This window comes from Mya arenaria, chromosome 12 (genome assembly GCF_026914265.1).
Source record: "Mya arenaria isolate MELC-2E11 chromosome 12, ASM2691426v1".
Lineage (NCBI taxonomy): Eukaryota > Metazoa > Mollusca > Bivalvia > Myida > Myidae > Mya > Mya arenaria.
In genome coordinates this window covers 21,675,575-21,691,399 of record NC_069133.1, presented here as the reverse complement: position 1 = coordinate 21,691,399, position 15,825 = coordinate 21,675,575, and the positions used below count along the sequence as shown (strand labels likewise).

The 15,825-nt window shown below is 36.4% G+C and overlaps 1 protein-coding gene across 2 annotated transcripts; it reads left to right on the top strand.

Moving 5' to 3' along the window:
- Positions 1 to 2,547: 2,547 nt before the first annotated feature.
- On the top strand, positions 2,548 to 15,043 carry LOC128211197 (uncharacterized). 2 transcript variants are annotated; one of them, XM_052915677.1, is made up of 4 exons: positions 2,548 to 2,597; positions 3,851 to 3,985; positions 4,300 to 4,823; positions 12,206 to 15,043. In XM_052915677.1, the coding sequence occupies exons 2-4, from the start codon at positions 3,889 to 3,891 to the stop codon at positions 13,469 to 13,471; spliced, it is 1,887 nt and encodes a 628-aa protein (XP_052771637.1). In that variant the 5' UTR covers positions 2,548 to 2,597; positions 3,851 to 3,888; the 3' UTR covers positions 13,472 to 15,043. The 2 variants fall into 2 exon arrangements, with proteins under 2 accessions (XP_052771637.1, XP_052771636.1); XM_052915676.1 differs by lacking the exon at positions 12,206 to 15,043 and adding an exon at positions 8,370 to 12,187.
- The last annotated feature ends 782 nt before the right edge of the window (positions 15,044 to 15,825 follow it).

Here is a 15,825-nt window from a genome sequence, read left to right as displayed (position 1 = left end):
GGGAAAGGTGGGAGAGGTTGTGTCAGTCGAAAAATAGAGTGACAATGTGTAAGAGGGAATTTTTATGCATCTAGATACAAAATAAAAATATATGTCAAAAGTCAGTTAAACAAAGTCAACATCACTTTGATAAATTAGTAAATATTTGCAATAACAATGGTACTGCAGGTGGGTGGATGCAAATAATCGTCTTTAACAGTGGAACAAAGAGCATTATTCAATAATTATTGAAACATTATCAACGTTGTTTAACACTTAATTCCCACCATTGCCGCCGCTCCTCCATGTCCGTCTATGCACCCATGGTCGACGTATTTCATTTCACTGCTAAGTACTTCAATGAACCCGTTGTCGTTTTAGAGTCACTGCCATGTGTTTCGATTCTCCCGTCGACATGTCGTGTCCGTCGATGTGTCTGCCATCGTCACTGCTTATACCAGGTATCACGCGATGATATTCGGGTTTAAAAGAGTAATTTAAATTCTTTATTTCAATATGTTTTATTAAATTGTTTTTTATGTTTCGGCCGAGAAAAAATAATGTTGAGTTTTACAAGCACGTTTTGAATTAAAAATAAAAAGGAGCGTGGATGTTAACTATTCACCCATTTTTTTTACCCCGAATAGTAAATTTTTAGTAAATTATGAATTTGTTTTGCAAATATATTAAAAGAAACTTAAACAATAAAAAATAAATCTGATAAGAAGTTCTCAATTAATGAATTTAAATTTTGATCAGGTATTTTTAATGAGTCTCAGCATTGATTTCAAATATGTTTTTAACAGAGGTGTTGACTAGTAGCAGTAGCAGTAGCAGTAGCAGTAGCAGTAGCAGCAGCAGCAGCAGCAGCAGTAGCAACAGCAGCAGAAGTGGTAGTGGTAGTGGTTGTGGTCGTAGTGGTAGAGTTAGAGGTAGTAGTAGTGGAAGTGCTAGTGGTGTTGTTGCTATTGTTGGTGCTGTGAGCGTCTCTGTTGTTGTAGGTGGTATTGTTGTTGTTATAGTATTAGTAGGGCAGTAATAGAACTTAATGCAGTCGTAGTAGAAGTGGTGGTGGTGGTGGTGGTTGTTTAAAATACTTTTTATAGAATTTAAATGTATGTTGGTGTAATAATTATATGAAAACAATATACAAATAAAATTATAAGATCATAAGTAAATGCTAATGTACAATACAACTTCCAGCATTAAGTGAAGGGGTATGCGGGTATTCATAAGATCTTTCATGTTAAAAATTTATCTGAAATGACCCTTTGGTCAAATTATATAAGGTCAGTTTTCTATGTGTGGGACCTATGTTTCAACATAGAATCGTGACCCAACCACAATCATCATTATTTTATGGGGCATTTTTTGTTGCACCGGTATATATGCAACTAAAGTTTCAAAGTAATTGTCATTCATAGACATTTTTTCGCACCTTTCATTGAAATGATAATCTGCGCTACCGTTTTGAAAGCATTGTTATTGTAATAATTAATTTATTTATAGAACATAATGTATAATATTTGTATGCTGACGAACGAACAGGAAGGCAGAGTATTTCTAAAAAATCCATGAAATATGAGAATTAACACAATTAAGATGAATTATTATTTTAGAAGAAAACTATAAAAATGAGATATAATGAAATGCAGGCCTTTCGTTTACCACTGGATGCATATATAAAAATAAAATTTCCACGGAAAGAGATATACAAATCTCCCATTTAAACCTCCAATGTTTTGCCACGATAACCAATCTCCCAAGGTTTCTAATCCTGGACGTATTTTTACGGGAACTAGCGGTGCTAGTTTTCGAGCCGGCTCTCAGAGCCACCACTCGTACGTGTGGTCGTGCATGGTACGAGATCTGTTTTCTCTTCTTTCTTTCCCTTGGCTCTCAGAGCCACCGTCGTACGTGCGTATGTGGTCGCGCATGCTACGAGAACTTATACATCGACAATCCCTCTGAATACTAGAATTGACTGTACTTCCATTTCTCTCTTATTATCTCCATCCTATATATACTTCTCTCCTTTCCTCCCCGCCAACCTATGTCTTGCAAACTCTCCATCCCCAGTTCCCTACGTGTTTCTCCCTATATGTCCTATCTATTTCCTCAATCTCAATATACCCTTTATCTGTCTCATCATATCTCTTTCTCCTTTCACACCATCCCCCACTCTTCCTCGTTCCATCCCCCTAAACCGCTCTTTTCCTTTCCCCAATCACTCCCTCTACCCATCCCATCCCTCTCTCACACCCACTCATTTCCAGCCCCTCTTTTTCCCTTTACCCACTCTGTCCCTCTACCCTTCTCATCCCTCGTTCACACCCACTCACTTCAACCCCTCTCTTTCCCTTTCCCAACTCCCTTCTTTCACTACCCAGCCCTCTCTCTTACCCTCCTTCTTTCTCTCTCCCTCCCCCGTCTCTCTTTCTCTTGATACTGGTATAGGCCCTGGGTACCTGTAAAGGCAGGTCACTGCGTAGGAGACTTGCCGCAAGGAGGATGGGACTTAAAACCATTGCCTGCAATGTTTTGCATTTTTCACGTCATTAGTTAATTTTAAAACAAAAAATTAAACCGGAAACGGACGTGCAACGAAGTTATGAAAAGTATGCATATGTTTGGCCGTGAAATATTGTATACACTTTGTTTTAGTTTTATTTGATGCCGAAATTATATTTTATTTATCTGCCCCTTTCAATTTTAGAATATATGCATATCCTTGTCCACGAATTTACACATATAAAATTGACAGGTCACATACAACTAATTTTAAGTCCGACAAATAATGTCGGCTTCGCAAGAGCTTTTTTAGCTCGGCTATTTTAGGGAGCTATACTTCTTACAACTCAACCCTATTGTAGGCGTCTGCGTCACATCTTTGTTAAGTTTTGAAAAGTAATCGTCATTAAGTCAATACAGCACTTCGACCCGCTTTCCTTGCTCACTCTGAGGGATAAAACTGATATTTGTGTGTTGCCTCTAAGGGTAAAACTTTATTTTTTGCTGAAATCCCCCAAGTTGTTCTCAATTGCTCATTTCCGTGGGGTTTAATGAGAAAGGTGGCTTTGGAAATGATCCGATAATCAGAGTTCCCACTTTCTGTTTTTTTCAAGGGTAAACTTACCCTCTGGGTACAAAAATTTGGGGGTAAAATGCTATGTTTTGGGGTATGAAATAAATAAATATTTCATTTTGTTTTATTGAAAAGTTACATTATAACAAATTGTTACTTTTGTAGTTTTGATTTGTTTTTTCTAAAACCAAACGCTGTCAGCTTTGATTGCATCGACATTTTGGATGCAGACGGAATGTAAATGGTTACAATGTTTCGCTGCTTATCATTCATTTCGCTAGGCGTAAATAGTTATAACCCGTCTACATTGTAATGACGTCACCGAGCAGAATCTGCGGTTTAGCCAATGGATGGGACTAGATAGTATTTGTCATGTCTTTTTTTAGGACGCGGTGTGGGATTCCAACAAAATTATTATTCGCACCCATGATTTTCGGATGCGCGTGATCTGGTATTGGGTGAAAATGTATGCATGATTTTTTTTGCGTGATTTACGTAATATTTAACATGAGTGGGACCTCTAGATAATATTGATTTTAAGCGAATCTTTGCGTCTGATGAGATAAACAATAAATAGTTTTTTCTTGTTCAGAAGTTATTAATTTTTATCCTTATGTATGTTGTATGTTGCAAAAATATATAGGGTGTTATTTCTTAAGAAACCTGTGTAACATGAACTGAATTGATATGTGGCTTACATATGATGAATGGAATGTGCCAATCTGGGTCACATGGTCCTTCAAAAGTTTGATTGGAATTTTCATTGGTTTTATTATATAATTTCAGTTTGCTGGTTTAACTGATGTAGGGAGTTTGAGGAGAAGATGGAGACATATTTGACCCTACTTTATGTCACAATAGAACAGGAGGTGGCCTTAAAGGAGCTTTTCCTCAGCAAGGGATGGTTATATGCTAAACCAGGTAGGTAGTGCACACTCCAATCTAAGCCAAATATTAGAAGTTAAGGGATAAGGGAAACCATATCAGGTGAGAGCAAATCTTAAACCGAAATATGGTTTCCTGGGCCGATTATATCCCATATGGGGTCACCAAATATCCCTGTAACATACATAGATGTAAGATCATGTATGCATTGTTTTGAGTGCTTTGTGTCTCTATTTTTTACAATTTAAAGGGCCCGGGTCACCTATTTGTAAATTACTACTTTAGTGCACAGCACTGAGAGAATATCATTAGTAAGACATAACCTTGAAGGAAGTTCTATTTTATTTCAGACTTGTCTGTGCTGACCTCAAATGTAGGACCTCCAGAAAGTTTCACCAGCACTGGCGGCATTGTTAAGTTCACCGACGATAATGGTGCAACAGAGCAGAGGGCTAAATTTGTCCACCCAAAAGTCGTTGAAAATGAAGATGGTATAGTTGAAGACACTTGTGTTAAGGTCGAGTACGATGATGAATACGGAGGGGATACTGATGAAGTACTTACTGGTCAGGACTATGATGATGATGATTATAATGCTGATGACCATGATGATGACGACGACTTTGCTGACTTAGTTGAAGCTGCAGAGCCAGTAAATGAAGCTCCTAAGGAAACTAGAAAATCTCCTAGGAATAGGAGTAAGAAAACAAAAGCTAAAAGTGTGTTGACCAATCAAAAGACAGCACAAGTCATTTCTTTCCAAGCTGATGGAAGCCTTGCTCAAACTGTAAAAGAAACGCCAAAGAGCAAGAAGCGGAAGGTAGATGGTGCTGAGGTCGGGGAAGGGGAGGCCGTGGACAGAGAGGATATGATGGTGAGTGTTCCATTGTAGCGTCTTTTCAGTTTTCTTTCCCAATACAGCCAGCAGCAAAGCCTAATTTATTGAAACTCTTCAGCACCATCAAGATTGACTAAGATTCATAATTCATATTTCATAAGGCAAAAAAAAAAATTGTTTGGTTAGGGTTACATCCTTTTCAAAAATAGGTAGGGTTAGGCTTTATTTTTTTTTTAGGCTTTATATAAGAATATCATTTTCATCATTGGAGAATGGTGTTAAAGTTATCTTCTGTATAAGCATTTAAGATTTAAACTACATATTGAAAAGCAATTAAAAAAAAAAACAAAACAATTTTTCATTTTTTTTCCATTTTTTTTTTAAAACTGACAATAAAAACGATAGGGTTGGCGCCTATTCCGTAGGTAGGGTCGGGTAACTCGAACCGAATGAATTTTTTTTTTAGGCCTAAGTGAATTTTTTTTTCGAAGAGAATATTATTACTACAATTCAATTTGATCTCCTGAAATTATGCACATTATAATTGGTTTATTTCATCTTGCTACTGTTTAAGCTTCTTACAAAAAAAAAAAAATGGGGATTAAATCATTTAATATTGTTTTGGACAGGCTAGCTTCTGTCTGTTTTGCTTTATTTGCACACATGAGCACACTGCTGAAATGTCAGTTCAATGGCCTATCTGTATGGTTGTATATCAGTTGTCGAAATTAGCGCACACCTGCAAGCCCTGTACTACTAAAATGATTTTTGGGCTTTCTCAAATTTTGGGTTTATATAGGAGGGAAATATTTTGATCATTGATAGCAAGCATTAGTACAATGATTCAGACTTGTTCATCCAAAATGTCTAATTACGATGACTGCTATATAAATATGCCCATGATTTTGCATTGCGAGCTTGCAATATGGAAATACCCATGTGTGTACATGTATCATTAGTTGTGAAATGACAATAATTACTGCCAACCTTGTGTTGAGTAGGCAGGCAGAGAAGGTAAGGCCCTGGCAACATATTTGTTTTAGACTCAGACTCAGAAAACCTTATTGTAGAGCATATTTTTTTGCACCAGATGAAGCAATCTTGACCATCTATGCTAATTAAATAGCATTTTTAATTTACTGGTACAACAAAATTTAAAAAATTACTTTTCTTAGTCTGAGTCTCTAATTTGACTTAAGTGAATGTTATGTTAGTGAATATACATGTGCCCTGGATTTCATAGCTGGTAGGTAACGTTAAAATTGTCCTAGCTATCTCCTTGTCAGTTACACAAACTACTCTAGTCTGATCTAAATCAACTGTTTTACTTGTATTGGTTTTTTCAGTAAATTATTGGTTCAAGTTGCTCACAAACTTGAAGTATATAATTATATATAAATATATCCTGAAACAACCTATTTTTGACCACAACCTGTTTTTCGACCGGCCACGAAAAGTATGTTATATACTACGATTGCGCATGACTTCCGGTAAAACACGAGCTGATTGTTTACCATAACAGCAGACCTGTCGTAAAACTTCATGTGAAAAATGGATATTGGGGTGGTGAAAAACTGACCGGGGTAAGTTTTACTTGAAACAATAGCGAACTAGTCTTTTTAAACTAATGCCAAATGCTCTCAATATAGAATGATTTCATGTGAAAAACACTTATTAAAAATTGTGTTGTTTTCGTCTCTCAGATTTTAAATATCTACCAGGGCCAAAAACCTACGCCCTACCATTTTCTTAGTATACTGCACAACATTAAAAGTGCATTAAATAAATAGGGTTACATATTATCCCAAAACAGCCTTTTTTTGACCACAACTTGTTTTTGATTTGCCATGAATTTTTTTTGAAACATTTTGATTTGGCGTGACTTCCGATAAATCACATGGTGATAATTTACCATGATAGAAGAACTGTCAGAAATCTTCAAGTGAAGAAATTTGGAAATATGAGTTAAAAGAAGTTTTACTTGAAACAGCACTGAATTAGTCATTTTCTATAAGTGCCAAATTATCCCATTTAGAATAATTTCACATGGAAAAAACCTTCATTAAATGAGTTGTTTTCTTCTGACAGATTTTACATACCTACCAGGGCCAAAAAACCTGCACAACATAAAAAGCACATTATAGCCGCCATTTTAATGGCAAAATGTAAACAACCGACAAAAGGTACAGATTTTATATATATATTTTTTTTCAAAGATAAACAATTATTTTAAATGATTCACACAAATATTTTCTTTAACTATCTCTTAGTTATTTTACAAATGAAAATAATTCTTCTGTGGTTGAAAAGAGGTTGTTCTGGGATATGTTGCTTATGGTCCTTGGCTATATCGAATATCAGTTGTTACCAAAAATTGGTGGAATCCAAATAATCCAAATATCTAGTTCCTGATGAGCATTTCTGCTATCCTTTGTTACCATATCTCCCACTTTATGTCAATGTGATATGTCCAATGAGTAATATGTCGCTCCTTTAGATAAGGCTCCCATGTTTACGCGGGTAAAGAGCGGCGTGTTGTTTTTTGGCTGTAAGCGTGATTAAATTTAAAAAGCGTGCGAAAATATTGAATTCCAAGTATTCTCCGTGTCATGTGTAGTTAGCAAGGCTGGATTTATCAGGCAAACGGTCTGAAGTGTGGCAACATCTCATCAAATTTTAAAAAGATGGTTGTACGATGGTTAAGTAAAACTTCTTTGGAACAGAATTGTCATATTCGGGGGTAAATACAGGGAAAATGAGGAATATCGTTTGCAGCACATTCACAAATCTCTTAAACAATAAAGCGTAGTTATTGTAAATAATTGAAAATATGAAAACAGTCCCTAATAGTTCTATATTTACAATAATTTTAACATAAATTCCCTTGAGAGGATCTTTTGATAAAAATAGAAAATCATGACATCACAACATGTGGACAACGGCATCATCACAACATGTGAAACAACAGCATTGATATGAATGGACGATCAGGAACTTAAAAACAATATCGAATTAATTTGCGCAAAGCTTTATCATATACAGGTGAACTGAAAGTTGAATTTTGATACTGACTATTAATACATGCAGACTAGAATACAAGCGGACGTTTATTCATCGTACAACTTGAACAATGAATCAATGATATAGGTAGATATGTACTGTACTGTGTACTTGCGTACAGGCAGTATTTAGTTACTACGACGTTTATAAAACGGCATCGTTTTGTTTTTTATGTCCCGTGTACACTATCTGTAAACGTGGGAGCCTTACTTTAAGGTATGTAACACAGTAATTACCTCTTAAATTTATCAAACATATATTTTTCTAGCTTTTTTGTCATAAACATTACAATTAAATTATTAATGAAGAAATTCATAAACAAAATTTGACAGTTGGGGTTGTCCTTTATTATTTTGTGATCTATGATACACATCTGAGCATGTGCAAGCTGCACACACTGTTTATACACACACTGTTCGGCGAGACAGTGCTAATCAACTAAGCTTCTAATCTCAGATTACTATGTTGTATATAATTTTTACGCAATTTTATAAATATCTTTGTTTATGTATGTCATTTCAGTCACCCACCATACGCAAGGCTAGCAAGAAGAGGCGGTTGTATGATACTGGGCTCATAGCTAGGGCATACAAAGATGTGGTTGAGTCTGGGATGTCAGTGTACAAGGCAGCTAGGCTGTATGGGCTTCCTGAGTCTACTCTCCGTGACCGAACCCTCGGGCTGCAGCCAGTGACGGATGAGACGGAGTATTTACCTTGCTCAGGTCACCAGCCCACATTTACCACTAACGAAGAGAAGCAGTTGGTGGACCACATTAGCTACATGGCGAGCATTGGATACAGTTTCAACCGGGTAGAGCTTCTGAACCTTGCCACCGACTGGGCAATGACACTTGGTCGAAAGAAGGAAAATGACCCACCGTGTGCAGCATCATGGTATACCAGGTTCAAACGGAGAAACCCTGATGTCGCTTTAGCCAAGCCACAAAAACTATCAGTACTCAGAGCCCAATGCACCTCTGAGGAGACCATGAATATGTACCATGGAGAGCTTGAGAAGGTCATGAGGAAATATGACCTGGAGAATCACCCTGAGTTTATCTGGACAGTAGATGAAACAGGATTGATTATTGAACATGATCCCTACCATGCAGACTGTGTTGAAGGCTTTACACCACAGGCCATAACCTCAAATAGGGGAAAGACTGTGACTATTATAGCCTGTGGAAGTGCGGCAGGCAGCAGACTTCCTCCGTATTATGTCTTCCCAGGTATAAGATGGAACCAGGACCTGTTGACTGGGGCTAGTCCTGGGTCCGGCGGTACTATGACAGAGTCAGGTTGTTCAAGCTCCCTTGTCTTCATGATGTTTTTGGAGCAGCACTTCATGAAGCACGTGACAACCAGGGACCATCCCGTCATGATCCTGTTTGACGGTCATAAATCGCACATCAACCTCACCTTATCAGCATGGGGGGAAGCGAACAACATTGTATTCTATGTACTTCCACCACACACTTCACATGTCACACATCCCATTGATGGTGGTTGTTTTGGGCCATTAAAGAACTTATACCACAGCGAATGCCAAGCATACCTGCAAAGTAACCCAGGGATGCCGATAAACTGCTACAACATTGCACAGATATCTAGCAAAGCCTATAACAAGGGAGTTTCTCCTGATAATCTGATTAGTGCATTTAGGAAGACTGGGGTATTTCCACGAAAAAGGGGTTTAATTATTGCCACCAATTCTGCCTCATCCACCATCTGTGCCATTGATCACACAGGCGACCATGAGCAGTCAACAGATGACAATCAAAATGTCGAGTCCTTCCTTCATAGCAGGAAAATCATTAAAGTAGTGGAGACGTCCAAGAAGACCATGGAAAGGAATCCAACCATCATAACAACTCCATCGAAGGAGGAACTGATGACTCCCACTGTAAATACCAAAAAAGTCAGTAGTTCATTCAATTTCGACAAGAAGTCTGTCACCAAAAAGTCTGACACTCAACAAATGCCTGGTTCGTCTGGGGATCGTGACTTGGTGGAAAGTGACCCCCACAGTGAGTATTCAGAGCAAGTGGAAGAGGAAGTTGCAGAAGAGGAGTTGTGCTGTGTCTGTAAAAAGTTTGCACCAGAACCAATGAATCCCATGAACCATCTTGAACTTTTGAGTTGGGGGGAGTGTGAAAGATGCGGCCACTGGACTCACCTGAAATACTGCTGTAGTGTGAAAGTTCTGCAGAAACAGGACAAGTTCTTGTGTCCCTGCTGTGATAAGTAACTGATTGTGATAGCCTTGCTTAAATCCAGTGATATTATTTGTTTGCATGACATATTTAAGAAAATTCATTTTCCAATCAGTATCAGTTAGTTTTATATACCATTATCGATGTCTAGGTGTTTTTTTGTTAAAACAACCATGGCTGCCATCTTGGAATTTTTCATATACCTATATGTATTATTGGTGGAATCATGGAAATTTGGCTTCTGCATTAAACTTCCATTCAGTAAGCTAAAATTGAATATACCGTAAGTCAATTTACAACATGGCTGGCAGTTATTGGTATAGGAATGTTTTATACCCTTAAAGCAATGTTTATATTAACCCTTTGCATGCTGGGTAAATTGTTGTCTGCTCAAAAATGTTGTATGGTTTATTCTAAATTTCTTTCAATTTACTTAAAACTTTGGGGATATATTGACTTGAGTGGCAAACAGCTTGGAACCTGACCAGGCTCCAAGTTACTCAGCGTCTGGTATGGTTCCAAGCTGTTTGCAAAGCTTTTAAAATCGCCATCAGCAGCTTAAGGGTTAATATAAATAAATACATTCATGTTGATGATAATATCAACAAATAAAATTCATCACAGCTGTATTTGGAGATCACTGGATATAAACAATGCTATCACACTCAGGAAGCCTTGTATACTGACATCCCAGACTCAACCACAACCTTGTTTGCCTTAGTGATGAGCCCAGTATCATTCAACTGCTTCTTCTGGCAAACCTTGACTTTGTTAGGTCACTGAAATTACACACATAAACAAAAATGTTAACCAAATTGTGTCAGATTTGTGTTCAACATTAGTTTCTGTCGGCCAACAGTGAAAAGTCAGAAGTTTAGATGAGTAGCACTGTTGCCAAACATCGCATGCGCAGAGGTGTGTCATATGACGTTATCAACATGATATAAGCCCATGTCAAAATTTGTTTCGTGAATTATTAAAGATTTATTCATTGGTTGTAACATTTATGAATAGTAAAAGTTAGATAAATCATTTCTGTTGAATTTTGATGTAATAAATATATAACTTTATTAATACCCTTCGGAATGACATATCTCTTGAAAGTTTCACATTGACATATATTGGGAGATATTGTAAACAAAGGATACTGGAAATGCTCTTAAGGAACTCGATATTCGCATTATTCAGATTCCAATATAAATAGTTAACCACCAGGCCCCAATTTCTCGAAACTTCTTAAGTCTCTTATAACAGGATTAAGCTTAAACCACTATTTTTTGTCTTTCAATATTTTGCGTTTTATATACTCAATCAAATGTTTTAATATTTAAGAAAGGAATTATCGTTACGATTATCACAATAAACCATTTCTCATTTATAAAAAATCAATTAAAGTATGTATTTTTGCTAATTGGAATAAGAAACTTAAGCCGGTAAGGCTTAAGAAGTTTCGAGAAATTGGGGCCAGTAGTTTGTACAATGGGAATAGACCTGTTGATTTGATTAGCAGGAAGGCTTAAAACTAAAACAATGAGAAACAACATATTGGTTTTGAATGACAGTTAAACAATGATTTATTAAAAGGGAAATTAAAATAGCAAACCTTTACCATGTGTTTTTTTAATTAGACGTCAATATTTCCATTCTTCCATTATCTGATTATTCTTTGTTTACTTTGGATGATTTTGGCGTTTATTTCAATATGTGGGTACAGCGAGGGTCAATCAAGTGAAGAAACAATTTCATGAGAGTTTCTGCTGTAATGACCGTGGCGATTTCATTGGAACTATTAAAGATTAAAAAAACCTTTTCAACCAAACACTTCCTTTTCACTGAATGTTTACGTTAACTTCCGGTAAATGTGTAAAAAACAGTCCCTGGAATAATTTGTTACTGCAACATGGAGTGTGTCATTAACGGTAAAACTAATTTTCTTTCATGGATAGTTTTGTTTAAATCCCTTTCAAAGCTTGGCTAGTGTCAGTTTTTTCCTACCTGTTGGCCATTTTTTGTTCAATGAATGAATATAGAAAAATGTTACTTAATTAATGTAGTAATAAGTGTAATAATGAAATTTAACTACAGGTTACTAAATTTCAATTTAATCGGACTCTCGTTTATCATTACTTTTTACATATTGCAGCCAAGAAAGGTCATAAGAGGGTCATACAGACGGTATGATATTGATAACCTCAACCAGGCTTACATGGCTGTGATGGAAAAACGAATGTCAATAAGCAAGGCAGCCTTAGCCTATGATATACCTAAGACAACCCTTCTTGACAGACTTGGCAAAGTTCGTACTGGTGTTGTGAAGTCTGGGACTATGCCACTGTTTTCTCAGGAGCAGGAGGCATTTTTGTCAGAACATATCCAAAGTATGGCTGAAATTGGTTATGGCTACAATAGAATGGAAACAATCCATCTTGCATCAGATTATGCCATCAGTCTTGGACTAAGAAGAAGAGAACGTCCTCTTACAGACCGTTGGCTGTACAAGTTTCTAAGAAGGTGGCCTGAACTGTATGTAGGGAATTCTAGAAGCCTTGAGGCTGCCAAGGCCAACGGTGCTTCAAGAGAGTCAATAGACAATTACTTTGACAAACTCAATAACATTATGGTCAAATATGACATTGCTGCCAAGCCTCATTTGATATACAATGTATATGAAACAGCTCTGGAAACGAAACCCCACCCAACCGAAATAGTCTCTGGCAATCATAACAAGACTCAGGCCAGCACATCTGGTAGATTGAATACAGTGACATTGATTGGCTGTGTAAATGGAGTTGGACAACAAATTCCACCATATTTTGTGTTCCCAGGAGCAGGGATGTTGGAGGATCTCATGAAAGGAGCGTCACCAGGAGCTGCGGGCACAGTGTCAATCACTGGATGTTTGAACAAAGATGTTTTTGAATCGTACATAAAGCATCATCTACTTAAGTACTTGCCACCGAGATCTCCAAACGAACCAGTTCTCATACTATATGATGGCCACAAACGTGATGTGTCCCTGAGTTTGATTGGTTGGGCCAAAGAAGACAACATGATACTCTTTGTAACACCTCCACGCTGTGGCCATCTTCAGCCCCTTGATGTCAGCTGTTTTGGACCTATGGAGGAGGCCTGGAAAGCATTGATGCACAGCTTCATGAACAAATCTGGTGGAATTTCGATGTGTAGAGATGGAGTTGCCCATCTTGCCTGTGAGATATACCGTTCCACTCTTACACCATCCAACATTATGTCTGCATTCAAGGAGAGTGGAATCTACCCCTTGAACAGGAGTGTGGTACCTGATCACCATATAGCCCCTTCAACAAGCTTCATCAGGGACTCATATGCAGATGTGAAGGTGCCAATGCTACCAAACACTTACGCTTGTGAAACACCGTCTGCTGAATAATTTCCTGAGTAAAGAGATGAAATAACACTGGAAAATGTTCAGAAGGCAAAAAAGAAAAGAAACACTATCCGAGTTACGGATACTTTTGCAATTGAGTATAACTCAACACTTTTGAAATAAATGGAGTACATTGTATCTCGCATCATCAATGAGAATTTCAAGTTTTAATAATCCCATATTGTTTTTTTATTTTAATGAAGTATCAATCATGGACAATTGTATTTTATAAGTTTGATAACAATAACAGGTACTTACAATGCAAAATGAGTGTTGAATAGTGTTGTATTATTCATGTTGTAAAATAAACTGATGTATTTTATTATCTCCTAGTCATTTTACAAATAGAAATAATTAATGCGGTCGAAAAGAGGTTGTTCAGGAATATTATATAGTATACTGATGTATTATGTTTGGTCTAGTGTAGTCATATCTACCTTTAAGTTGTGTGGTACACAGAGAGGAGAGCCATTATGCAGCCAAAGGGCACTGGCAGATATTTAAAATCCCATTATTTTTATTTTTTATATATATATATATATATATATATATATTGTCGACATAATAGTTGAACAGCAGGCCCTTAAAGCTCTCAAAAGTTCTTAAGCTAAAGAAGCTCCCGTAGATTATTTCAATCTCTTACCTAATCTTAAATTTACTTATTAAAAATGAGTTTTAAAATCATGATTATTGTAAGAATTAAATACCCAAAATCAGGAATATTATACAAATTATACCAAAATAAAAATAGTGTGCTTAACTTAGTCATGTTATAAAGTACTTAAGATGCTTAGAAAATCTTTGGCCTGTAATCTTTACACAGTTGTTCTATGTTTGGACAATACATGTAGGCCAACAGTCGTGTTTATAGTAGATAACATTTAATATTTGCATTAATAATACAATGAAAACTGAAGGAATAACCCAGTATTCCCAAATTCAAAAACAAAGGGGCACATGGCAAGGGTCCAATTGACAATGAACTAGAGACAGAAACATATGAACATATTACAATATTAACATTGAAAACAAACTTACACCACATACATACCTTTCTAATCTTTGATGTTTGTTATAATATCGAGGGTTTTACCTAGTGTTTCAAAAGAACAGGGTGTACACTGCAAAAGAGGGACAGCCTGTGCTAAGGGAGAAAAGGGCACATTTTATTGGCCTGTGGAGGACTTGAACATTATGAATTTGAAAGGAAATGTTAGTAATTGTGTTTATTTGAAGAAATAATAGGTTGCAACTGCCAAGTATGTAAAATTTGTATGTATCAATAATCGTTTTAATAAAAAGTGAGAAATATTTGACAATCATGGTATTTCTTCAGAAGAAAGCAGAAGGATGCCCATGCTGATTTTGATAAAAGAAATTTTAATTCACAAACAAATTGGACCCCACATTAACCGTTTTGCATTCATGGAAGTTTGAGTGTATTCTTTTAAAAAACAAGCTATATCACATTCTTTTATCTTTTCTGTCTATTTCTTAAAGTTTACCATTCCTGCTGACTTCTGAGCACAAATGGAATTCCCAGATTTGTTTTATGTTTCCCGACTACCCTATTTTTTGCCACAACTTTTTATTGTTTGCCAAAATAATTTTTTTCTTATCATTTGTCTGATTTTTCCTTTTAAAGCTGCACTCTCACAGATTTACTGTTTTAAAACCTTTTTTAGTTTTTGTCTTGGAAAGAGTAAATTTTTGCGTAAATATCTGCAAACCAATGAAAAAAGATGGCTGACAAAAGATCAGAGTGCAGTTGTTATATTTCCATTTGAAAATCAAGTGTTATGGCTTAAATCGATACTAACGGGTTAAGAAAAATGCATAAAACATGCATTTTTGAACTTAAAGATAAAATTCTGCAATCTAATTTTTTGTCAGCAGTCTTATAACACTGGTTTCCATCGATTTTGGCAAAAATTGGCTCATTCCCAGACAAAAAATAAAAAAGTTGTGAAAACATTCGTTCTGTGAGAGTGCAGCTTTAAAAGACTTTGGCTTTTAGCAATACCAGTTATGCTAATACTTTAAGTATGGGTGTTAAGCATATGATGTATAGTTTTTGGTAACAGAAAACTGTCAAGAGACAATTTTACGCCTTAGTCAAAATTACTCGCATCAGAAAGGTCATTACCTCCTTTCCAAAATGTTTGGTAAATCACTGTCTTTGATAAAGCAGCGGTAAATAGCAACTACCCGTTTGAAGTTAAACCAAAGACATACACGTTTTAACTTTAATATTCACCCTTGTAACTTGTACTGGTACATTAGCATGTTCATGTTTCGTATCACAAACAAAATTGTTTAGAACACTGTTGAAGTTATAAAGGTGATAAGGGACATCC